Source organism: Poromitra crassiceps (genome assembly GCF_964638095.1).
Source record: "Poromitra crassiceps genome assembly, chromosome: 16".
NCBI classification, from domain to species: Eukaryota; Metazoa; Chordata; class Actinopteri; order Beryciformes; family Melamphaidae; genus Poromitra; species Poromitra crassiceps.
Genome location: NC_139645.1, coordinates 13,475,634 through 13,500,299, shown reverse-complemented (window position 1 = coordinate 13,500,299; position 24,666 = coordinate 13,475,634). Strand labels below are relative to the sequence as shown.

General features: G+C 46.2%; 2 protein-coding genes and 1 pseudogene across 3 annotated transcripts in view; all 3 read right to left on the bottom strand.

Moving 5' to 3' along the window:
- Window positions 1–1,405: 1,405 nt before the first annotated feature.
- On the bottom strand, window positions 1,406–3,435 carry LOC310791459 (sterile alpha motif domain-containing protein 9-like; the record flags this gene model as incomplete). The annotated part of the gene is made up of 3 exons (XM_083653149.1): window positions 1,406–2,396; window positions 3,072–3,144; window positions 3,399–3,435. The coding sequence occupies 3 exons, from the start codon at window positions 3,433–3,435 to the stop codon at window positions 1,406–1,408; spliced, it is 1,101 nt and encodes a 366-aa protein (XP_083509275.1).
- Window positions 3,436–3,518: 83 nt separating this feature from the next.
- Window positions 3,519–16,812, bottom strand: LOC310791458 (uncharacterized protein; the record flags this gene model as incomplete). Its single annotated transcript, XM_083653148.1, has 3 exons — window positions 16,739–16,812; window positions 4,209–4,934; window positions 3,519–3,573 (listed from the first exon to the last, which is right to left on the bottom strand). The coding sequence occupies exons 2-3, from the start codon at window positions 4,922–4,924 to the stop codon at window positions 3,519–3,521; spliced, it is 771 nt and encodes a 256-aa protein (XP_083509274.1). The 5' UTR covers window positions 4,925–4,934; window positions 16,739–16,812.
- Window positions 9,349–24,666, bottom strand: part of LOC310791457 (sterile alpha motif domain-containing protein 9-like) — a 28,411-nt pseudogene continuing 13,093 nt past the window's right edge. The window contains exons 4-5 of the transcript in view: window positions 22,774–22,937; window positions 9,349–9,591 (exon numbers count right to left, since the gene is read on the bottom strand). The product of the transcript in view is annotated as a sterile alpha motif domain-containing protein 9-like (transcript). The remainder of the gene's footprint in view (window positions 9,592–22,773; window positions 22,938–24,666) is intronic.

The following is a 24,666-nucleotide window of genomic DNA, read 5'->3' as shown; positions in this document are numbered from 1 at the left end:
TCAGCATTGTAAGCCTCAAACAAGAATGCTGAATGTGTCCATAGAGGTCCCCGGTTCCTGACACTTCTCGGTAGATGGAGGCAAAGATGAACATTGTAGGTGACATTGCACAAAGCATAGAGAGACTCCATCTCAGAAACCAACTGTATGAGATCGTCTTCTGCCTGTGAAAGCTGCTGCGGTGTAACGGATGTGGAGCAATGAAATACCACTAGCAAGTTTGATCCAGTGTTTAAGGTACTTCTCAGGCAGAACACCTTTCAGAACAGGGATGCTGTGGTACAGTAACCACATGAGCCATTCATGGGCTTTCCAGAATTTTCTCTCACTCAAGGATCTTGGGGTTATGGACACGTTACATGGAGGTTTTATTTCAAGAAAAGCACGATTGATTTGCTGCTGACTTCTCCCTATACAGTATACCAAGGAAACGGATGGTTCTCTGTATTAAGTGATGTGACACTTCTGGTAACCCTAATGAGGACACTATGCATATAGTCTGGGATACATCCTTCTTCCACAATGTCAAAACCAGGCCGTTTTGACAACACAGATGTTTCACACCCATTACTGGTGTGCCAGTCTCTACATCATTTTGGACAAACTCCATAGTCTGAGTTTGAGACCTCAATTCAACATCTGAATTGTATGGATAAACTCTGGCTCTTCCTTGACCCCTTTCTACTACTGTGCCTTCCTGAAGACAATAAGAACAGCCACATTCACCAAATTCACTGCTTGAAATTCTGCAATAGTGGCCGTGCAACAGAGTCACTAATACTTGAGCATACACCTTGCTTTTCACTCCGAATCCATCAGAGTTCAAGATATGTGTTCATTTGTGGCTTTGTATGGCCAAACCACAATGCTGCAAGCATCGCATGTTCCGACCGCAAATGCGGACGTAGCTCATTCAACGTACACAAGATTGGCCAGATACTTTTTGAGGAAGACTTGAACAAAGGCACACCATAACAACTAAAGGAGAGGGACAGGTTCTGCCCATCAGGGAGAGGTCTGTATCTTTTCTGAAATTCCTGTACAGCAAACCATCACATATATCCTCAAAAGAATCAGGGTGTGGTTTTGGCATAGCTCTGTGGGTAGTCTGAATCTGCGAAAATTCAAGGTGCACAAGTATACTGAGCTTATAATTGAGCTTCAAGTGGGAGGACTATAAAATAGTTTCCTGTTTGCATAAGTTTCTTTATGTCACAGGTTTTGTCACAATTTGCACAGAAGACAGTGCCAGCCTTGATTTCCATTGAATGTGTACATTCCTCACAAATGTGATGGAATTGAATGTAATTTCTGAAGTCAGTCAGTCAGTTAGTTTTCATAATGGATATCATATGCAAGGGGGCCATTCATAGCGAAACCAAGGTAGAAGGAAACCTTTTTTTTTTTAGAGATTGAGCAGCACACACGTGTTTTGGGGATCTTTTGATTGAGATTTGATCATCTTCTTGAGATTTCCATACTTGTCTCTCTTGATGAAAGGCTTTGCTTTTTCTTTGTCACAAAAGTAGAAGTTCCACCATTTGACTTTGCCACCTCTGAAGAATTCCTCCTCGGTTTTGATTTTGAAGTCATGAAACTCTTGACTGTTTTCCTCATAGACATTTTCACATTGATTTAGACACAAAATGTCAAGAGCAGTAATGACATCTTCGTCCTTCTGTTTAAGCACAACAGAGCTGGAGTCAGAGGAGGGAAGCAGCCTTCCACATGCCTGGTTAAATAGCCCAAGTGCCATTATAGTCCCATTGACCTCACTGAGGGTTAGCTCATATACTGCTCGCTGGGTGATGTCGCAGTCACACCTTTGCTGTATCAAGTCTTTCCATTTCTCAAATGTGCGCTGAGATTCACAAATACTAATGATGCTTTCCTCTTCTGTATGTTTGTAGAAAGCATTGTAAGTGTCAAAGATTGGGTCTTTCTCAGTTTGCACAGGTGATAGTAGAAAAAATATGAAGAGAGTTCTTCCATGATGAAGAACTTCACGTTTGCAAATGAATGACACCAACTGCTCTACGTTTTTGCAGGCTTTCCTCAACCAGTTCCTGTAGTCTAACTCTCTGTTTGATTCATCTAGATCATGTCTCCCATTGCAAAAGACCCAGCTGGTCTGTTTGTAAAGGTTAAGGTCCTTCATCACAGCTTCAGTCTGCCCTTCATATTGAGATGGGACGTGTAGATTGGCCACCCGTGTTTCTCTGTAGGAATGGCACAGTCCGCCTGTGACTGCGGAGTCTGGATCGAAGTCCAGGACGCAAAACAATTTCAGCTTGATCAGAAACTGGAGAGATTCTATTTGTTCTGGACTGCTCTTGTTCACCACAACAACAAATCGATCATAGTCGTCAAGGGAGTTCCCACCACAAGCAGTGGCGCTGGAAGAACTTTTAGGTAGGGGGTGCTGCAAGGCCGTAGCCACGATTCAACATCGGGGGGGACGGCACAGGGCGGCAAAAAAAAATTGGCCACTTTGTCGCCAGATTAGAGGAATATTAACATTAAGATTAGACTGTTGTGTCATTATTCAGTCACCTTTTCTCACTCACCTCCATGTCACCACTTGCTCCCACTGCTGTGTTGGAATCCTCATTCTCTCTCCCACCCTTTTTGGACTTTTAGCCATATTTAGAGGAATATTTAATTTTAAATGAACATTAGGATTATACTGTTGTGATGTCATTATTCAGTGTCTTCTCCTCTTCTCTGCAGTATTACTCAATTTACCCTCAGGAATCAGGGACAGTGATAGCCTACCTGCTATTCCTCCCATATATCCAGGGCCGGATTAATAGTACCATGGGCCCCCGGGGCTATTCATTTTCTAAGCTATTCATTTAGCCTTTTAGTCATAAAGATTATATCTTCCAGACTGAAATGTTATAACAGAAGTGGAGTATTGGCTAGAATTACATGAACATTTGGACACTTATTCAGCAGGTATACTGCATGTTGAGTTTAGATCGATGCAGTCACTGCACTGTAAACAAAAAGAAAAAGAAAAAAAACAACATCTTTTTTTTTTTTTTTTTTTTTTCTTGCGATCAGTTAACAAATTCTTCAACTTGTCATCCTGGTTAGCTTCTCTCGTCAAACCTTTTGGGGGACAATGCGGCTTCAGTTGACCTGTGTGAAGAGCATAGAAATCAATACATAAATGGTATTAACAATGCTGTAATAATTATAGCTTTCTGTAAGTTAATGTATTGAAAAAACACCAGATATTTGCAAAATGCTACAAAGATTAAAAGAACATTTAGGCCAAATTGTGAAAATATATACATTGGATTTCTTACCCATATTGCATTCCAAGCGACAAGCAAGATCACGCTGATTTATTTGGCGAAGTATATCTAATGTGACCTGTAACGCCTCCTCACTTCCATAGTGGTTGATCATTAAAGTAGCCGTGTCCATGGTGTCTCTGTCCTCCAATTTGCTCTGAGCAATAGGTTTATGCTCGGATTTAACGTAATGTTGCAACTTGAACTGAAATTGTTTTAGGCCATTTTTCTTGAGTTCATCCAAGGTTTCCTGGAGTAAATGGGCCGTGATCTGCAGAAACATACAGATAAAACAGTAAATGTCAACTCCAGTTGCTGTTCACAGGCTGTCTGTAGGCTACTGCCTTACAATATACTATGGCCAAATGTATGCAGACACCCCCTGTAATTGATTCAGCTACACCATTTCTAGAAAGGTTTATACAATCAACAGTCTCAGGCAGGGAGGAGAGGTGACCACGCCCATTTAGGAGACCAGAAGGGTTACAATTTCATACTATTGGTGGAGCCTGTAATGATTCATCTTGATAGTGTATTAATTTAAGTATCTTTGGCTGCGTGTTCCACTGTGTGGGTTTCAGTTGTCCACATACTTTTGGCCATGTAAGTTACTTGATCAAATATTTCTGAAAGAGTAGCAGCCTTCCCTCCAATTTTTATCAGTACAATTTTGTTGTTTTGACTGTGTTCGGTTCACTGTATAGCATTTAATATGTTTTGAAAGCTGCTTTCAAATAAAATGAAATATACTATACAGTAGCATATTTGACATGCATGTGGATGGAGTGTGGACTGAAAATATAGTGCCAAATTATATTTAGTTTTAGGTCGTGTTTGTGAGCTTACTGTATTAAATTGTCACATTAGCAAGCTGGGACAGAATGATTTATGTATATCAAACAATACTGAAATTTTACCGCCTGTGACTTCCGTCGTTCTTCCATTGATGGAGCTTTCTTCTTTAATGGTTTTTCCTCTTTTTCTGGAGCTTTCTCCACTGGTGAATGTGCCTTTTTGGGTTCATGTTTGTCCAGAGATTCTGGTTGTTTGGTTGCTAAAGCCTGAGCCTGACTGGGTTGAGGTTTGAGACATTGATGAGCTTCTTCTTGTTCAGCGCTGGTGGACGGGGTTGATTGCAGTGTCGGCTCTGGTTTGTTGTTCAACTGACAAAGCTCATGCAGAATCTTCACAGCTGGACCGCTTTTCACATCCAGGTCCAGAAGATCTTGCTTCCTGAAGCAAACGAGACAATCTCCAGACACATCTTCCTCTTGGAGCCGTTCTGCGTATTTGCTGTTTAACTTCACATGCTGCAGTAACCACTGGTTAACTTGCTTTTTTGTCCATTTTTCCACATATGCTGGGAAATCTGACTCATATTTTGTTCCTGGTTTCAGCCTTTCTAGATAGGTTATGATTTTGACAGTGGGACCGTGTTTTACGCCCAACTGCACTATATCTTTCTTTTCGAAGGCGACTAGACAATCCCCCGACACATCATCTTCAAGGAACCTGTCTGCATAAGTCTGATGAACTTTGACCTCTGTCATCAACCAGTGATGGACTTCCTCCTTGGTCCATTCTTCAGTCGGAGGTAGCGGTTCATTTGTTGAGAGGCTCATTTTGGTTCAGCTAAATATTAGACAGAATAAAAGGATGAAGAGTTAAAACTCTGCCAACTGCTGAGATTTCTGACTATAATTATCAAGCTGACTCCTCTTATTGTTTTGTGAATTACAGGTCAGCTTGCTCTCTGTAAACATTAACGTAACGTAACGTAAACAGCCCGGGTTTTACGAGTGAGAATGAGAGCTCTCACTCTAGTGCCATCTCGCTGCGCACGCAGCCCTTGGAAGAATATTATTTTTGCTCCAAAAATTTATATTAACTTTATATAAAACCAAAACACCTACCAGGTGGCGTGGAAACCCTGGGATTGAGGCGGCCACCCACATTCCTTTCCCCGTGACAACGTCATGTCCGCCCAGATCCCAGGAGGCCACTCCTTCTTCCAGCCCACCTGCGCAACGACGCATCGACGTAGCAAGGCTGGGTAGTGAGAGCTCTCGTTCTCACTCGTAAAACCCGGGTTGTAGCACAATCCTAACGTTTTACTTCATTTCGAACTCAAGCTCTCACTCTAGTACCAAATTCAACCGCCCTTGCTGCTGGGAGCATTCCTCAGAGCGACCGGAGAGGCATCGGTGAACGACGGCCGCATGGCGAATCGCCCATGCCCAACCGTGTGGCATCTGGAGAGGCAACGACACTACCTTCTCGCCATTGACAGTACCGCATGCGCGAAACGCGAACCGGACACGTCAAGACTGTAGTACCTAACAAACGTGTGATGAGAGGACCATGAGGCCGCAGTGCACATGTCCTCCACCGATACCCCGCACAATAATGTGGAAGACGCCGCAACGCCTCGCGTAGAATGCGCCTTGGCAGAGTATGCCAAAGCAATCGCCTCCACTATCCAGTGTGATAAGCGTTCCTTGGAAAGGGTTCCGCCCTGGGCCCTCTGCCCGAAACAGACCAACAACTTGTTTGAAGTGCGTAATGAACGCGTCCTGGCCACGTAGGCCGAGAGCGCCCTTACGGGACACAACATGTGCAAACGTCTCTCCTCGCCCGAACTGAACGGCGGGGGACAGAAAGCTGACAAGTCTATGACCATAGACCTAAAGCTGGCATTAATATTCTTAGGTTGATACGCCGGGTTAGGTCGCAACGTAACCCTGCACCCATCATCCGCGAAAACCATACAGGACTGCTGCACCGAGAGGGCAATCAGGTCACCAACCCTCTTTCCTGACGACAAGGCCAGCAGCAGCGCGGTCTTCAAAGACAGAAACTTCAAATCGACGGAGTCCAAGGGCTCGAACAGATGACCCGCGAGCCCGTCCAGCACCGTAACCAAGTCCCATTTGGGAAAGACGCACCGCGACGGCGGGCGCAACCTATGCGCCCCCTTCATGAAGCGCAAGACTAGAGGGAGCCCCCCCACAGGCCTACCCTCAATTCCCATGTGGCAACAGAAATCTGCGGGGACTGGACCGCGTAGTCAAGAAGGCTCTGAAGGAAACAGAACTGGCCGCACACCACAGTTCACTGGATCCACACCTTTGTCCTTGCACCAACGCGAAAAGACCCACCACTTGTACGTGTACTGAGGGCTGGTCGAAGCAGCCCTAGCACCCTGAATAGTGCACACCACATTATCGGGCAAGCCCTGGGCTAGCAAATGGTCCCGTTCAGGAGCCAGGCTGTTAGCTTCCACCTGCTGGGGGAGGGGTGGAGTACCTTCCCTTCCGCCTGGGATAGGATATCCGCCCGCAACGGCAACGCCCAGGGCGGTCCTTGCGCCAAGGAGATCAGGTCCGCAAACCATATCTGCTTGGGCCAAAAGGGGGCCACTAAAATAAGCTGCAGGCGCTGCTCCCTCACCCTGTCCAACACTTGTCGAATCAGGGGAATCGGGGGAAACGCATAGAGCCCGTCCCCGGGCCACGCGTGCGCCAGTGCCAGCGGGGGGCTGTCCTCTTGGATCGAGAACCACTTTGGGCAGTGTGCCGCGCCCCGCGATGCGAAGAGATGGACGTGGGCGCGGCCCAACCTGGCCCAAATCTGTTCCACCACCTGAGGGTGGAGGCACCACTCCGTCTGACGGGGGTTGCCCCGAGACAGCAGGTCGGCCCCGAAATTCAGCCGGCCTGGCACATGAACTGCCGACAATGAAAGGAAACGGGGATACGCCCACAGGTGAATCTCCGCCGCTAACCGGTTCAGTGCCTCTGACCGCACACCGCCCTGCTTGTTCAGGTGGGCGATCACAGCTGTATCGTCCGAGCGGATCAGAACATGGTGCCCATGTATGAGCCGCTGGAAGGGAACCAGAGCCAGGCGAATTGCCTCCAGCTCTAACACGTTTATGTGGCGAAGCTCCTGAGCTCCCCACAGGCTGTTCGCCGAAAAGCGCCCTGTGCCTCTGAACCACGGGGACATGGAAGAATGCGTCTTTCAGATCCACCGAAGTAAAGAAATCCCCCGGCCTCAACGTATTGAAAAGGCGGGGGAAAGAAAGCATTCGGAAAGGGAACTTCCTAAGCGTCTTGTTGAGACGCCGAAGGTCCAGAATTGGACGCATGGAACCGTCCTTCTTGGGCACGGCAAAGTACCTGTGATAGAACCCCGAGCGCTCCTCTGCCTTGGGGACCGAGCGAATCGCCCCCTTGGCGAGCAGCCAAGTAACCTCCTTGCGGAGTATGTCCAGGGATCCCCCCCTCCACGGCCGAATCGGGGACACCGTTGAATGTGGGTGGAGGTGAACTGGGCGCCCCAACCATGGGGTCAGATAACATAGGATCTCCCAGGCGCTGAGCCTGTCGGACAACGATGGTCTCGTAGCAAGAAGAAGTGGAAACCGCGCCTTTGGTAATGTGTATATTGGGCACCGGGACCTGATCCGATGCCCTGATGGGGGAAGAAAATGGGGGGAGCAGGGCATGAGAGGCTGCGTCCACCCGCCGCATGGCCAGCTCCGTATGCCGGGGGAAAATCCCTCACGCAAACCCCGACTACTGACGCACATCCGTGGGTGTGCCAGATCGGAGTAACCCTCCCGCTGCGTGACTTTGCGGGCTGGGAGGACTGCGGGGACGAAGTCCTCTTTCAAACCCGACCGCACACGGATATGGGCCCTGCCGAAGGCGGGCCAATGTCCAGGGGCGTGGTCCACAGGAGAGCTGCCAACCGACAATGGGCATGCGGCGCTATTGATGGTGGGCTTGTCCTGGATGCTACCAACCGAGGCCAGGCCGTGGCAATGGATCAAGGCGAGCCTTAATGACAGGAACGAGACCCAAGGAGAGCTCCCGACCGAACTCGGGCCCTGGGCACCGAGGATGGTGGGCTTGTCCTTAAAGCTACAAGCCGAAGGCTGGCCCTGAGCCCAGACCTTGGCGAGCTGCCGTCCCTGCCGTGCACGTAGCGCCAGCAAGGGGCGGACTGAGCACGTCCCTGCTGAGCTCCGGGCCGAAGTTGGGCGCTGAGCTCCAACGACGGTGGGCTCAAAGCTCCCCCCCCCTCCCTCAAAGAAGGTGACTAAGAGCGGGCCGGATTTTACGCTGCTGGGGACGAGGGCCGCGCAACCTGGTCGGCCGTGGGACCCAGGACGGGCCCACTGCGGCCGGGTGGGGTGTAGCTATTTGGGGGGCACGACCTTGGGGGGGCCCCATCCGCTGGCGTGGGGCGGTTCGAGGAGTTGTTGGGCCCCGAAGGGCGGCTCAACGAACACTCTGCCCCCGGAAACCAGCGGCCATCCCCTCGTTGCTGTCGTGGCATGAGGGACCTGACTGCAGCGGAGTCCCGTTGCTGCCTCTCCAGCTGCTGGGCCATGTTCTCCACTGATGGCCCGAAAAGGCCCTCAGGAGAAATCTTGGCCCCAAGCAGCCTCTTCTTCTCCGGCTCAGACAACTGTGTAAGGTTGAGCCAGAGGTGGCGGTGCGTGAGAACAGAGAAGGCCATTACCTTACCCGCTGCCAAGTAAGACTTTTCGGCCAGCTTGGCCGTTAACTGGCACGCCTTCGAAGGCAGTGTCGGCTTGTGGTGGCCAGATGAGACGCCACCACTTCCTCCAGGGGGGGCATTCTGGAGAATGCCAGCCATTCCTCGCTGTCGAGCGCAGACCACGGAGCCATGCCCGCGCAATGCGGCTTGGCCTTCTGTGGCCTTTTCCACCCTGTCTTCACGGCGCAGACCACGTCCTCACAGACAGGCATGCGGCGTTGCGGGCCTGGTGTGCCTGAAGCACCCCTGTAGCACTGATGCAATGGGCTGGGGTGGGTCGGCCCAAGCGATGCCCAGCTTAGCTGCGGCCCTGGACATCACCCCGCGAAACTGCTTCTGGTAGGGCTCATTCACTTCTGAACGAGCTTCCTCCTCTGCATTAGTAGTGACGGTGGTAGCACCGTCCCAGCCCTCCTCCCCGCCGGAAACCTCCTCCTGGGGGGTATCGACTAGGCCCTAGTCGATACCCTAGTCACTAGGCTAGGGGATCGTAGCTGGGAAATTCACCCTGCTCTATGAATTGAGGCATGTGCTCATTACCCCACCCAAACTCAGACTGCTCGTCCCGCTCGGACTGGCCCTGAAGGCCCTGAGCAGCAGGGGCTTCACCCACGACAGAGCGGAGAGATTCAACGGACACGCTCCTCTCGAGAGGCGTACCGCTGGGAGGAATGTCCTCCTCAACAAAGAGCTTAGCTCTATGACGCAGCACGGCTATCTTGAAGATAGCACAGAGGCTGCAAGACCGAGGGTTTAAAAGCGCCTGTGCAGCATGCTCATGCCCAAGGCAGAAGACGCACCTATCGTGCTGGTCAAAGTCGGCCAACGTAGCTTTGCACACCGCGCACCCCCTCGCTGACTCTCCCTTCTCCATGCTCATAGCACGAGAAAACAGGAAGCTAACTAGCAGCAAGCTCCCACAGGCCGCACCCGGGTTAGCGGGAGTACCGTAAGAAAGCTAGTAAACTAGCGTGAAGAAGCTAGGCAGTAAGCCACCCGGAGGTTAGCAAACTTGCACGTGCAATGGTAACGAAACCGGCTAAGAGCCTGACCCGAAGGGAAGTCAGCAACATGACCTGCTAAGAGAACACGCGTGAAAACCACTAGCTCAGTGTGACGGCCCTGCCCACTCTGTCTCACTGTAAGCTAGAGGGAAGCCTCTGTGATGGAGAGTGCAGCAGGCCGTCAGCCCAATTGTGCTCACCTGAGGTGGGTGTGGCTTAGGGGACTATATAGGGAGCTCCCCTGGCTGCAGCTCAGTCTCTCTCAGTCCTTCCTGCAAGCAGGACTGCCACCCGGCTCAAGGGCCTAACCTCCCTTTTTGTTTGGTTATGTTTTGCACCAGGTAATACAACACCACCCACCATTCTCCATACATCCATACACTGCACACATTACTGATAACTGATATCCTCACATCCCACACGTCGTTGTTTTTCTATGTTTTAATTACTTTAATACAATAAATATAATTATAAAACGTCACGTTCTTGTGTGGACTCCCTGTTTTTGCCATGCATCCCCTAGTGCATGACAAAATGGGGGCTCGTCCGTACATAATTGATTAATTAATTGGGTTGTTTAGTTAAAAAAAAAAAAAAAAAAAAAAAGGTTTTTTTTTAGGTTGTCTTGGTTGGGAGTTTCACACTTGAATTTGTTTGTTTGGTTTTGGTTAGGAGCCGGACGGAGAGAGCATTTGGCCCCAGCCCCAGAGTATAGATTTGCAACGGGAGGTAAGTGTTGGGGATGTGACTTGCAGGTGTTAGTTTAGAGTTTGTTAGTTGGAACAAATCCCTGAGCGGCCCTTACCGTTAGGGTATTGGTTGTTTGTTTGTTTCTTTAATTTACCCTTAGTGGAGTTTTTGTTTAGCGGCGGATCTTGGGGGTCACTAGGTGGCTGGAGGGGAGGAATCCTCATGCCCGAGTGCCGAACGTAGGCTAAGTTAGGTAAGTTTATTTAGGAATGTTAGATAAGTTAGGGGGGGTTTGTTCCATTTTTTTTTTTTTTAAGTTATGCTGCACCTTGTAAGGCACAGCCCCAACACTTAGGGTTTTGTTGTTGTTTTTTTGTTTGTTGTAAATTGCATACGCAAGAGAGAAAAAAAAAGAAATGACTTCAACTACAGATAAGTTTATTAGGTCCCCGGCAGTGGGGTTACTCGATCTTTGTTCGAAGGATCAGCTATTGGACATTGCTAAACATTATGACATCACAGTGACAGAAAAGCTCAAGGCAGCAATGAAGGCCAGTCTAATCAGTGGTTTGGTAGACAAGGGCATTTTGCAGCCTGTTGAAGATGAGAATGATGAGGTCAATTCGGAGGTTGATTTCAGATGGAAAAAAGAACTTTTGGTGTTAACATACAATCATTTGATGGAATTGGAAAAAATGAAACAACGAACTGAATTGGCCAAATTAGATTTGGAAAGCAAAAAGCTAGAGTTGATTGAACAGGGTAAATTATCAGCAGATGCATTGAATAATGGTAATACTGAAAGGGGAGGAGGTGTCAAATCTATGGACATTGGCAGTAGCCTGAGGCTCCTTCCCAGGTTCAGTGAAAAGGATCCTGACACCTTCTTTCTCTTATTTGACAGAATTGCAGAGGCACAAAATTGGACAGATGCAGATTGCGCTATAATGGTGCAGTCGGTACTCACAGGGAAAGCACAAGAGGCATTTGCTGCGTTAACATCTATGGACTCTAGGAGTTATGCAAAAGTTAAAGAAGCAGTGTTAAAAATATACGAGATGGTGCCAGAGGCTTACAGGCAGAGGGCTCGGGGCTGGAGGAAATGTGACAAACAGTCACATGTGGAGTTTGTCAGAGAATTGAGTACACAGTTTTCGCGCTGGTGTTCATCATCTGAGGTTGAGAATTTTGAACAATTGTTTAACCTCATGGTCTTGGAGCAGTTTAAGAACACTCTACCGTCTAATGTTGCTATATACATCACTGAGCACAAAGTAAAAACGGCAACTGAGGCAGCAGTTTTGGCAGATGAGTACGTGTTAATTCACAAGAATAGTTACAGTGCTCATGCTGCTGAGAATGTGTTCAATACATTTCCTTGTGTAAAAGGTGCTCCAGAGGTTTACAAAAATATGGCCGACAACAGGGTGACACCAGGTACACATGACAAATCAGTGGGTGTATGTCATTATTGTAAATCTGCAGGACACTGGAAAAATGAGTGTCCGGTCCTCAAATCTAAGGACGGGTCCACCAGCTCACAGGTTAAACCAGTGGCACTGGCCAATTCACTCAGTCCAGTAGCTTTGCCTTTAGGACAGCAGAGTGCGCTCTTGAAGCCAAAAACTGCTGATGCATACTTGCCATTCATTTCTAATGGTTTTGTGTCTGTGATGGGAAGTGACAAACGAGTACCAGTGAAGGTGCTACGAGACTGTGGATCACTAGATTCCTTTGTACGAGAGTCAGTGTTGCCGTTTACAACTGAGACTGATACAGGGGAGAGCATTTTGATCCAGGGAATGGGCATGTTTGTGTTTCCTGTGCCAATCCATAAAATGTCCCTCACTTCAGAGTTGGTAAATGGAGAGGTTCACATGGGGGTGAGACCGGAGTTGCCAGTTGCAGGGGTGGACATCATCCTGGGTAACGACCTTTGTGGGGAACGAATTTGGTCTGACCAAGTACCAAATGTAATTACCAGGAAGTGGCCTGGAGATGTTCAGCAGGACAGTGTATCTGATGGGGCAGTGGTGTATCCAGCTTGCGCTGTTACACGTGCCATGGCCGCCTCACATGAGAATCAGAGTGTTGATCAGGGCGAGAGGTCTGGTCTGGTTGATTTGACTTTGCCTGAGCAGTTTAAATCTATGTCACATAGGGATTTGGCTGTAGAACAGAAAAATGATCCTAGCTTGCAAGAGCTGTTGGACAAAGCCATGTCGGTTGACAAAATGAACAATAGTGCACATAGGTATTTTGTGCAACACGACTTGCTCTTTCGCAAGTGGGTTCCAGATGCACGTATGTGTCACGTATACATTAAGGTGTTATCCTGTTCACTTACATTTCCTGTTTTTGCTTGTTTTTCCCATTCTAGACTATCCTGTCTCCGGCTCTCTTAAATTGCTCCTGGTACCAAGGTTGCCGAGGCTGGGGGCAGGATGGTGGGGAAGCAGGTAGTATGGGTAGGTAGTGTACAGGTGCACAGACAAGTGTGGGTTAACGCAGACAGTAAAGTTTATTTTGTTTTGGTGAGCTGTAAACTGTTGTAAACCGTCCAGGGGCATGGTTATAAGGTATTAATTCAAAGATGACAAGTGGCTATTTGATTTGTTTAGGTTGGTCAAGTTGGGATAATATTTGTTTATTGGTTGCTAATTTGTTGTTTGTTTTTCTTTTAGATGATGTGGAACATCATTTTTATGGAGGGGGGTGTGACGGCCCTGCCCACTCTGCCTCACTGTAAGCTAGAGGGAAGCCTCTGTGATGGCAGAGTGCAGCAGGCCGTCAGCCCAATTGTGCTCACCTGAGGTGGGTGTGGCTTAGGGGACTATATAGGGAGCTCCCCTGGCTGCAGCTCAGTCTCTCTCTGTCCTTCCTGCAAGCAGGACTGCCACCCGGCTCAAGGGCCTAACCTCCCTTTTTGTTTGGTTATGTTTTGCACCAGGTAATACAACACCACCCACCATTCTCCATACATCCATACACTGCACACATTACTGATAACTGATATCCTCACATCCCACACGTCGTTGTTTTTCTATGTTTTAATTACTTTAATACAATAAATATAATTATAAAACGTTACGTTCTTGTGTGGACTCCCTGTTTTTGCCATGCATCCCCTAGTGCATGACACTCAGTTAGCGTAAGCAAGAGAGACAAGCGCGAGCCAAAGCTTACTAGTCACTCTAGGAATAAACTCCTCGGCCGAGGAGAATAACTAGTTGATGCTATTTGCACGGATGCAAGCTAGCTATCTAGTTAAGAACTGAGACAAGCGGCAACACACTCGTGTGAAGCAAGCTGACCTAGCTAGCGTAATCGCTAAGCCAGGGGTCACCAACCTTTTTGAGGTCGAGGGCTACCTGAAGGGTAGAGAGTCATGTGGGGGGCTACCTGTTGAAATTTGCTCGATTTACCTTTAAATAATGAGTATTATGCGTTTAATCGAGACATACACTCTTTTCTTTCACTGTTGTGAAGAACTCTTCCTCCCACTCCTCTTGAAATTGGTAATGTTTTTTCTTTCGCTTTTCTGCCATTGTTCTTGCTTTCCATCATTTAGCTTAGCCAACTGATATAATCATTGGCAGCTGGCAGTCGCACTGTTGCAGAGTGAATGACGTAGTGACGTAACGTAAAACTAAACTTTGACCCCAGCCCAGGTGGATCAAAATAGTTAATCAATAATTAATTATACACAGGCAATAAATTATACACAGACAAACGTTTTTAAAACGTATGCATTGTTAAACCAATTATTTTCTACATTTGTGTGTTATTGTGGGAAGGGAGGAGAAAAACAAATACAAAATAATTTTTCTGATTATATTTTTTTGTTTTGTTTTTTTGTTTTTCCTTTCTTTCCCATTGTCTGAGCCTGTTTGTCTGTTTTGTCTTGTTTGTGTAAAAGAAAAAAAAAAAAAAAAAAAAAATTGTGTTGGCTACCACTGCGCTAAGCTAATGCTCTCAGATTCAATCGTTACCCCAGCCGGGGTGAACGCATGCAAGCTACACGGCGGTAGCCTAAGCAGAATGTGCTAACAATAAGGCAAGGCACTCTTAGCTTTGATGAGCTGTGACCGTCGCCGCTGGTGAAGAGATGCAGGAACGGGTCCCCGAAGCCTGAAGAATCTTGTCCATCGAACGCCTTGTTTAGTCGGGCAATAAGACGGAATTAGCTCGGCTTGAGAGCGCAAACTAAGTTAGCACACGGAGCTTTCAATAATACGTTTAACAGCGGGCTGGAAGAAAACGAGGAGTGGCCTCCTGGGATCTGAGCGGACGTGACGTTGTCACGGGGAAAGGAATGTGGGTGGCCGCCTCAGTCCCAGGGTTACCACGCCACCTGTCGTTAGGTGGTTTGGTTTTATATAAAGATCATTTTTGGAGCAAAAATAATATACTTCCAATGGCTGCGTGCGCAGCGAGATGGCACTAGAGTAAGAGCTTGAGTTCGAAACGAAGTAAAACTCAGTTTTTTAACCTGGATACAGGGGGAGTGTCACTATGAGCAATGCCCTTTCTTCTCAGGAGCAGGGGCGGTTTTAGACCCTTTTTGGGTGGGCTGAAGCCCACTCAAAAATAATCTCAGCCCACCCTAGAAAATGTAGGGTATTTTTTTTTTTACAGTACAGTTTTTACATACACATTAAATTGATATGGATGGACCTATACCTCTTATTAGACTTTAAATACTCTGGTTGGTTGGTTGGTTGGTTGTTATATTTGCCTTTTGGTTGGTAGTCAAGACCCAGAATATATTTTTTGTCAGATTTGATTTTGAATTCCATGAGTATCTGTATTGTATCACAGTTAACATGAGACTCAAAATAGTATTTTTCTGCATTATCTAACAGTGTTAATTTCTTGTACATTACATAATGGTGAAGTTTAATAATTCTACATTTTGCTGGAGACCCCTAGAAACCCCTCAAGGACCCCTGGTGGTTGGTAAGATGGGCTGGTTGAGCCAATGTTAAAACAAGCTTTATTTATTATTTATTTTTACTTTAAAACTCTATCTTTTAATTTGGTGCCATTTGTAATGACACCTTTGTAAACATTAAAGTACATTTTCTCAGATGTGTTTTAATGTGTTTTTAATAGTCAGTGTTTCCCATACACTGATCTATTTGTGGCGGTACACCCCAAATAGATTTTGACCACCACAAATACTGCCACATATTAATTTCAACTATAGTTGACTGCAAACTCCTGCTTTAGGGCTTACAGTATATTATTATCTTGTCTGAATATTATTCCAGCAAATAAGTTAGGAAGTTCCCTTTTGATTTCATTTTACAGTTATTTTCAAAGCAAATGTTACTTCAGTTGAGTTCTCCCTTGGAAGTGATTTTGGTATATGGATCATTGTATTATTTAAGCAAGCAGAATTCTACCATATACCTGTATGCAGAATCTAGGGAGACAATTATTTTTTCATAATTTTAAAGCCACAGAACAGTAAAGAGGATATTAATGTGATGTGTGTAGTTCTTCATAGAACTAGTCTCTTCATTTTGATCACAAAGTTCACCAGATTGATCCATTTTCACTTTAAAATGTACAAGATTTTCTCCTTTTCTCATGCCCCGGGACCCCCCTAGGGGGTCTGCCCTCCACCCTATATTCTCTTTTGGGGCTGAGCCCACCCAAAGCTCTGATCCTAAAACCGCCCCTGCTCAGGAGCGCCCTGCACGCCTGCGCAGCGCGCGTGCACATGGGCTCGGTCATGTGTGCCTGTCTGTTCCCTCCTCGCCTCTTCTTTCTGTGGTAGTTCCCGCTACAATAGGGGTCTCCGGTACCTCATTTTGCCATGGTCACACGCACACGCATGTGCGCGCGCACACACACACACACCCACACACACACACACACACACAGAGAGAGAAGCTGGCCAGTACAACCACAGTCTGATCTTAAAAGGCCTTGCTCAAGGGCACCTCAGTTTCCCCCCAGAAGCCTCAGTCACAAGGCTTTGCTGTAGTACGTCGACAACTATCTGTAATACGTCGACAACTACCTACACATTGTAACTGAGAAGTCTGAGAAGCAGAGGAGCTTAATGAACAGAGATTAGACAACAGATTTGCTTCATGACCAAATGATTTTAGAGCCCAAACAAGTTGGACATGTGAAATAGCCTATAGATTAATTTCTCACCTCTTAATGCCGTGTCACTCTTCCTCCTCTTGCCATGGGAAGCTCTGTGTTTCCGTGTCAACCTGCTGTAGCAAAGCTTCCGTGTCTGAACTCAAACCGCTTGCATGACTGACGGAAAGTGAAACAAACAGTTTGTTTTGTTCCAGTATATATGGGAGGGTTAGGGGGCAGGGTTAGTCAGTGGCAATGGCAGTAGCCAAGTATTGCATCCATTTAATCCAGTATGCCTGGAATCTGCTTACAACTTTAAGGAGAAGGTCATGGTCATTTAAGACAATAGTTCTCAAACTTTCACATCAAAACTTCACCTAAACTGACAAAAATTAGACCATAGACCCCCATTTCATAAGATGTTTTTTTTTTTTTTTACACAAACAAGACAAAACAGACAAACAGGCTCAGACAATGGGAAAGAAAGGAAAAACAAAAAAACAAAACAAAAAAATATAATCAGAAAAATTATTTTGTATTTGTTTTTCTCCTCCCTTCCCACAATAACACACAAATGTAGAAAATAATTGGTTTAACAATGCATACGTTTTAAAAACGTTTGTCTGTGTATAATTTATTGCCTGTGTATAATTAATTATTGATTAACTATTTTGATCCACCTGGGCTGGGGTCAAAGTTTAGTTTTACGTTACGTCACTACGTCATTCACTCTGCAACAGTGCGACTGCCAGCTGCCAATGATTATATCGGTTGGCTAAGCTAAATGATGGAAAGCAAGAACAATGGCAGAAAAGCGAAAGAAAAAACATTACCAATTTCAAGAGGAGTGGGAGGAAGAGTTCTTCTTCACAACAGTGAAAGAAAAGAGTGTATGTCTCGATTAAACGCATAATACTCATTATTTAAAGGTAAATCGAGCAAATTTCAACAGGTAGCCCCCCACATGACTCTCTACCCTTCAGGTAGCCCTCAACCTCAAAAAGGTTGGTGACCCCTGCCCTAACTTAACTCATTCACTGCCAACAACGTATGAACACGTTTTCAGAATCCAGCTGTTCCCTGCCAACAACGTGTTTACACGTTTTTGGCATCGATTTTTTTTTTTTGACGGTGGGTTGTGCATCTAAGCCTTTTACATCTCTTATATAATTATTGGAGCCACCGAACGTTTACAACCCATTCCACCGACCCACTAAGTGGCAACAGTGCTCCTGGCTAGAGAAAGGAAAGCATTTTTTTAACTTGTCAAGCCATTCTCAGCCCAGCCATTCTCCTTTTCGCGCTGATTGCTGGCGATGCGGGATTGCAAATTTACATAATAGATTCAGCCGATCTACTATGATCGGGTGATAGATTACAGTTGGAGGAACACACTTTGAAACACGCAGCATAAATATGACCAGAATCGCAAAAACTTCTCTCAACCAAAACTCCAAACGAGCGAGTCCTTCCCGACTTCCTCAAACAGCGGCCCAGACATGCAGGCACAGGAGAGCAGCAAAGCACTGACTGGTGACAAGCTTGTCCGCCCACGGAGGGCGGAGTTGAAGCAACTCGAGAGGGAGGGAGAGAGAGAGAGAGAGAGAGAGAGAGAGAGAGAGAGGGAGGGAGAGCGAGAGGGAGGGAGAGAGAGAGAGAGAGCGAGAGGGGGAGGGAGAGAGAGAGAGAGAGAGCCAAAAATGAATGGTTAAAGTGACAGTTCCATCCAATTTCACAAAAAGCCGTTTATCTCTGAATATTCTTTTTCACGCTAAAACCATGCTGTATTCAACTGCTAATGCTTACATAACTACTAACTCTACAAACTAACTCTTTTAGACAGAGAAAGTACACATTCTATTAGTACTTTTGAGATATTGTATGTTCACAAACTCCAAGCTGAAACGAATCCTCGGCTCTTATAAAATGAGCCATAATCCTCAAAAAACGGCTTGGCAGAAGCTACCTACAGCAAAAAAAAACGTCTGGCAGTCAATGTGTTAAGAGAAGTGGGGGGTTTTGTCACTGGGTTGTGTGCACTCTCCCATGTCATTCTCAGTGGACTGACAGAGGACAGCTGAAATGGTTTGGGAGTGGTTAATGTAAATGAGGAGCTATTGTCCACTCCCCCCTTACCTGGTTGCCTCAGGTGTGAAAAACTTTTCTAACTTTGAGGGCCGATTTCTCAGCTTCTTGCTTTTCAGAGTGTGAACCATCAAATAAGCATATCTCCTTAAAAAATGTTCAGATTACAATGTGTGACACATCATTTGAAAGCTGACAGTCTGCCATTTCAGAATCTGTAAAAAAATGAAAAATGACCTCGACCTACTTGTGGGTCAAAACGCCAGGAGCTGTCACATTGAATAAAAGTCATGTGAAGTACCTCTGCCACACTGGGACAGTCCCTGCCTGTTTTAAAGCCTTTCTAGTCATATGCTCACTTTCCCAAGGGCAGAATGTGTATTTTATTGTATGTATGAATGAATTAATTTATTTATTTATTTGACGTGTCATTAACACAGAAGGTATACATTCATAAACTCCGGGGGACACATACTGTATGTTGGAATGCAACAGTGTAATAAATACATTCAAAGCCTCACCGGATTGGACTGGACCACCCTCCTTTAATACAATCTGATCATTGTACCATGGTGGTGACGTGGTGTTCATCTCCTGAACCCCTTCAAAACCTTTCTCATTCATACTTACATACAATAAAGAAGACACAATAAATAAATAAATAAAAATACAAAATTTATAGTGAGTAGGCTAATCGAGATTCAGTGATCTTATGAAATGAGAGAGTTGCTCCTAACAAGGAGCCATTTCTTCAGCTCTCTTTTAAAGCTGGCCAGTATAAAGTGTTGATTAGTTTAGGTAAACTGTTCCATTCTTTAGCTGCAGACTTGTCCTCTTCCCCCTACTTATACTCCCACCACTTACTCTGGACATGATGCACCACTTATTGTACATCACTGATGACATCACAATTGCTCAAGTGACATCAGTGATGACATCACTGATGACATCACAATCGTGACAGACACCGCAGCCACACCGCCACTTTTAAGTAAGCCGACTCTCATCTTTGACGTCATCAGGTGTGACTTCATGGAGATGGTCCAGTGAACTTCATGGACATTTGGATATAATAAAAACGATCTCTGGTCTCTGAACAGCAGAGCAGATTAATCATCAGTACAATCCTCGCTCCCCAATCTTTCTTTTCTTCTGCATCCAATAGCTGAGATTGTCTCCTCTGTGTTTATTTTATTTTTCATATCTCTGCGATCAAGCCAAACCAACTGTAATGTGATTCTGTTTATTATATTATAATTTGTTTGTGTTCCCTTTTTGTTGTTGATCATCAATTTTTGGCCCCGGTGCTGGTAATGCACCAGGGGCCTTACATTCCCGCATGTCGCCAAGACTATTATGCACCTTTTTAGGCGACTAAATGGCGGCCGCCCACTAGAGGGCGCCGCTGCCCCACTAAGATTTGCCGTCATACCTTCCTCACGGTATCAGCTGTTTCCCCAAAACAACGTGCCCAGGTCGCTTTGCAGAATGCAGCTTACGCGGCCCCTCCCCCTTGCTGCATGCCAGACGCACAGTAGAGAGGAGCTGTGAGGAGCTGTCCCTGTGTGTTTACAATCATCTGTGTGATAAAGCAGGAGAACGCAAGGACCCCCCTGAACTTTCCCCCATCTAAAAACGTTGGCTGTATGGGAATATTTCGGCGTTTGTAAAAATACAGATGGCCATAGCCTCAACGCAAGACTCATCCGAATGACTGATGAGTCTCGCGTTGAGCCTAGGATGGCCAGGGCTTAGATCTGCGTGAGCACGACCCGTCGTAATTTGTCAAATTCAAGGTACATTAAAACGTTGTCTTGCTTCAACATACATCGCATCGCATAAACCATTTCCACCCGCAGGTTTGAGGAGTAGCTAACATAAACGTCAGATAAATACTCTCTATCGGCTAACGTTACCTACTGAGGCAGCTAACATGGCTAATTAGCTAGCTAACGCGGTCCATCGATATACAGTCTGGTAGACAGATAAAGCAGTGTGTTCCTTCTGTTTTACACAATGTTAGCCAGCCTGCCTGGTCTCTTCTCTGTATATCCAGCTAAGAGAGGAGCTTGTGAAGATTGAACGAACATCCCCACAGTCAAAGCACTTCCCTGAGATATCTATATAAAAACGTTTGCTTTAATACCAAAAATAAAACCTCCAGTGTCTGTAAGCTAACGCGTTAGCGATTAGCTATTGGCTGGTTGTTGTGTACACTTGTGTAGGCCCCATGTTATGGTTAGACCCGGGAGTTAACATTATAAAACACATTTCCTGGCATATGCAGGTAGTTGGAAAACCTGGTAAGTTCTGAAAATATGTGTCTATTATTGTGTTATTCCAGCTATCGTTATCGGTTGTTAGGTTAGAGTAATATGAAGCCGACAAAAACCGGCAAAACAGACAAGCGGTTAATGCTAGTCTGCTTCCATTAAAACCATTGTGTATTAAAATAAACGATAACGTAGCTGGAGTAACTAATAAAACACATTATTTTCTGAACTTACTTAAGTCCCCAACCAACTTCGCGCAGCTTTCTCAAAACAATGTCCTTTTTATTGCGGTCCATCGATATACAGTCTGGTAGACAGATCAAGCAGTGTCTTCCTTTTGTTTTACCAAGCAGTGTCTTCTCTATCTAAAACAGATCTATAAGGTGAAGAGCCTGTAGCCTGTAGATGATGGCTTGAGACTGGCTGCCACAGCTGTCAATCATCCCTTTTTATATGTCAAATAAGTACTTAAAAACAAACTGATCAGAAAAATGACCACTTGCACAGGCATTAGCATGACAATAACTATCTAAAATGATACAACCCACCTTTGGAAAAAATGCGTGACGATACCATGCACCGGGGCTATGCCAGGTTTCGACCTGGCCTTGTTTAATCTTGGTTTGCCCACTCTCAGCTCCCATTGTTATTGTAAACGGCTTTGATTCTTGCATTGCTTACCATGCGTTTGTTTTATTTTTATGTAAAGCACTTTATAAACTCTGTTTTGAACCATACAATATTGCGATTATTATATATTTAATGAGGTTTTCATTGGGGTTTTTCCTTGTTCTCTGAATGAGGATATTTTATTTTGTTTCAGTTATTGTGTTACTTTGGGCGTGTACAGCCCTTTGAGACTAACTGTGAAGGGACATACAACTAAACTTGACTTACAATAATATCTAGTCAAGTGTCAAAAAGACAGCGGCATCAGTGAGAATATCAGATGTGTTTTTGTGTCAAAGATTAAGGAATAATTTCTGAATTCTATCTTCAGCCTTCTGGATTAACCAGCTGTAGCTACTTTCTCAGTTTCAGGTTCATCGTTTCTTCTGAACAAAAGATTTACTAATTAAGATTTGAGACTTCCACTGAGTCTCATACTGGCAGCTGATCCTGACCTGCTGCTGCGAGTAATGGAAAAGCAATACAACCTCTTGAGTGTTTCCCCCCACCCATTTCTACAAGCCTGTTGAAAGCTGGAAACAGCTTGAAAATGTAATAATTCACAAACCTACCGTCAATCTATCGCCCAGACAGCCACCTGTAGTGCAAACACCTTCTACCTTTCTGTTTTTTTCTTCATCTTCGGTATTCTTCTTTCTTTCGTCCTTTTTTGTGTGACCTGGCAATGTCGTATAGCCTGACAACGCCACCCTGGGAGTTGCGCCCAGAGAAATAGTTAACCTCATATAAGAGGACACTCATATAGGTGGACACAAGTTCAAAAAGGGAGCAGAGACCAGGTTTCTAAGTATAACAAACAAAGTTTATTTTTTAAAAGACGTGGGATAAAAGAATGCTGCAAGGAGAAAAGAACCGGATTTAGTATAAAGATTATACAGTTTTATTAATGACAACTCTCGATAAAAGCTATCAACACCGGCAATCATTGCAGTTCACCTGGTTACAACCTACCCACCCATCCTGAATCATCATCCCGATGATTAACTATCTCCAAGGTCTAAAAAGTCCTGTCATACCACTTGTCCCAGACCCCTGGGAGGCTGTAGCCCCATTTACCGAACTCTTCACGGGCAGAGGCAGGCGGTGGGCGTTGGAGTGTTGGCCAGCTGTGCTCCTTGCCGTTCTCCTTAGTGGGACAACACCCGGTGTTGAGGACTCATCCCCGGGGGTGCTTGAGGCTCCGTTGGTGGGTGCGACTAAGGCCGGATGGTCAGGCACCACTGGGTTCGGGAGGCCCACCTCAGTGGGGGTAGTTGCTCTTCCAGCAGGGCCTGTTAACATACCACTCTCCTTCATCCTCCCCATGCCTGGGTGCAACCCGTTCTCACTCCGAGCGAGTAGCATATTGACGCTTTGTCCCGCCCCTTGTGCGTTGCTTGTTACTAACATGGTACCCTTGAGCGACCCATGAAACGACTTGGGCTTTCCGACTAAACTCAATGCAAACCCATGGAAGTCATCTTTGACGCTTATGGCAACTGCTCCCCCATTAGCCTAATTGCTCCCCCATTAGTCAACTGCTCCCCCATTAGGGTCTGGAGGAGCTAACCTCTCCCAGACCCTAACCCTAACCTCTCCCACCCCCCATGCCTAAACCTAACCTCCCCCAGACCCTAACCCTAACCTCTCCCACCCCCCATGCCTAAACCTAACCTCCCCCAGACCCTAACCCTAAACCTAACCTCTCCCACCCCCCACGCCTAAACCTAACCTCCCCCCAGACCCTAATGGGGGAGCAGTTGACTAATGGGGGAGCAGTTAGGCTAATGGGGGAGCAGTTGCCATAAGCATCAAATATGACTTCCTTTTTCTTTTAAAATTTTTTCCCCGATTTTTTATCCCATTTTTATCCCCCATTAGTGCTAATTCTATATTTATCCTGGTTGCTACTTCATCCTCTGTCGATCAGGGAGAGCCGAGACTGATTCCATGCCTCCTCCGAGACATGGGCAGTCAGTCAGCCACTTCTTTTCACCTGACAGGGGAAGCTTCACCGGTAGGACATAGCACGTGGGAGGATCACGCTATTCCAACCAGTTCCCCTCCCCCTGAACAGGCGCCCTTAACGATGAGAGGAGGAACCACACTAGCAACCAGGACAATGCATGTTTTTAGTGAAGGGGGTTCCTATATAAAGGAAACCCCCGGGAGGCACGGGGAGAACATGCAAACTCCACACAGAAAGGCCGTTTTGCCGACCCCCACCCGGGCGATGGGGGTGGCACTCGGGGATATACGGACGGGCACGCATTCCTTCAGCGCTCACCTCGTCCCCAGGTGGGAATCGAACCCACGACCTTCGAGCTGTGAGGCGATAGTGCTTACCACTACACCACCGTACCTCCCAACAAATATGACTTCCATGGGTTTGCATTGAGTTTAGTCGGAAAGCCCAAGTCGTTTCATGGGTCGCTCAAGGGTACCATGTTAGTAACAAGGGACGGGACAAAGCGTCAATATGCTACGTGCTCGGAGTGAGAACGTGTTGCTGGGTGACACATGGTCATTTGGCCTTCTCTCGGTGGAAAGTGCCACAGAAGTTTGTTTGGTTGCCAATTTTAACTGTGTCCGGTGCACATGCTGTAGGCCTACCTTGTTCAAGTTGTGAGCGGGGGCAATAGAGCACTGGTTCTCAAATGGGGGTCCAGGGACCCCCAGGGGTCCTTGAGGGGGTTCCAGGGGGTCCCCAGCCAAAAGGGAGGTAATTTATTTTAGCTATAATTCCATTCATAAGTAACACAATGACTATTTTGGTCATGGGTTTTATACACTTTCTGTAATAAAACATCTAAAAGCATCAATCTTATTATCATATGGGGGTCCGTGGTCTAATTTTTTTTCAGTTTAGGGGTCCTTCATGTGAACACATTTGAGAACCACTGCAATAGAGTACACCTGACCATCCTCCCCTGGGGCTTTAAGTACTTGGTACCGGGTAGATTTCCAAAA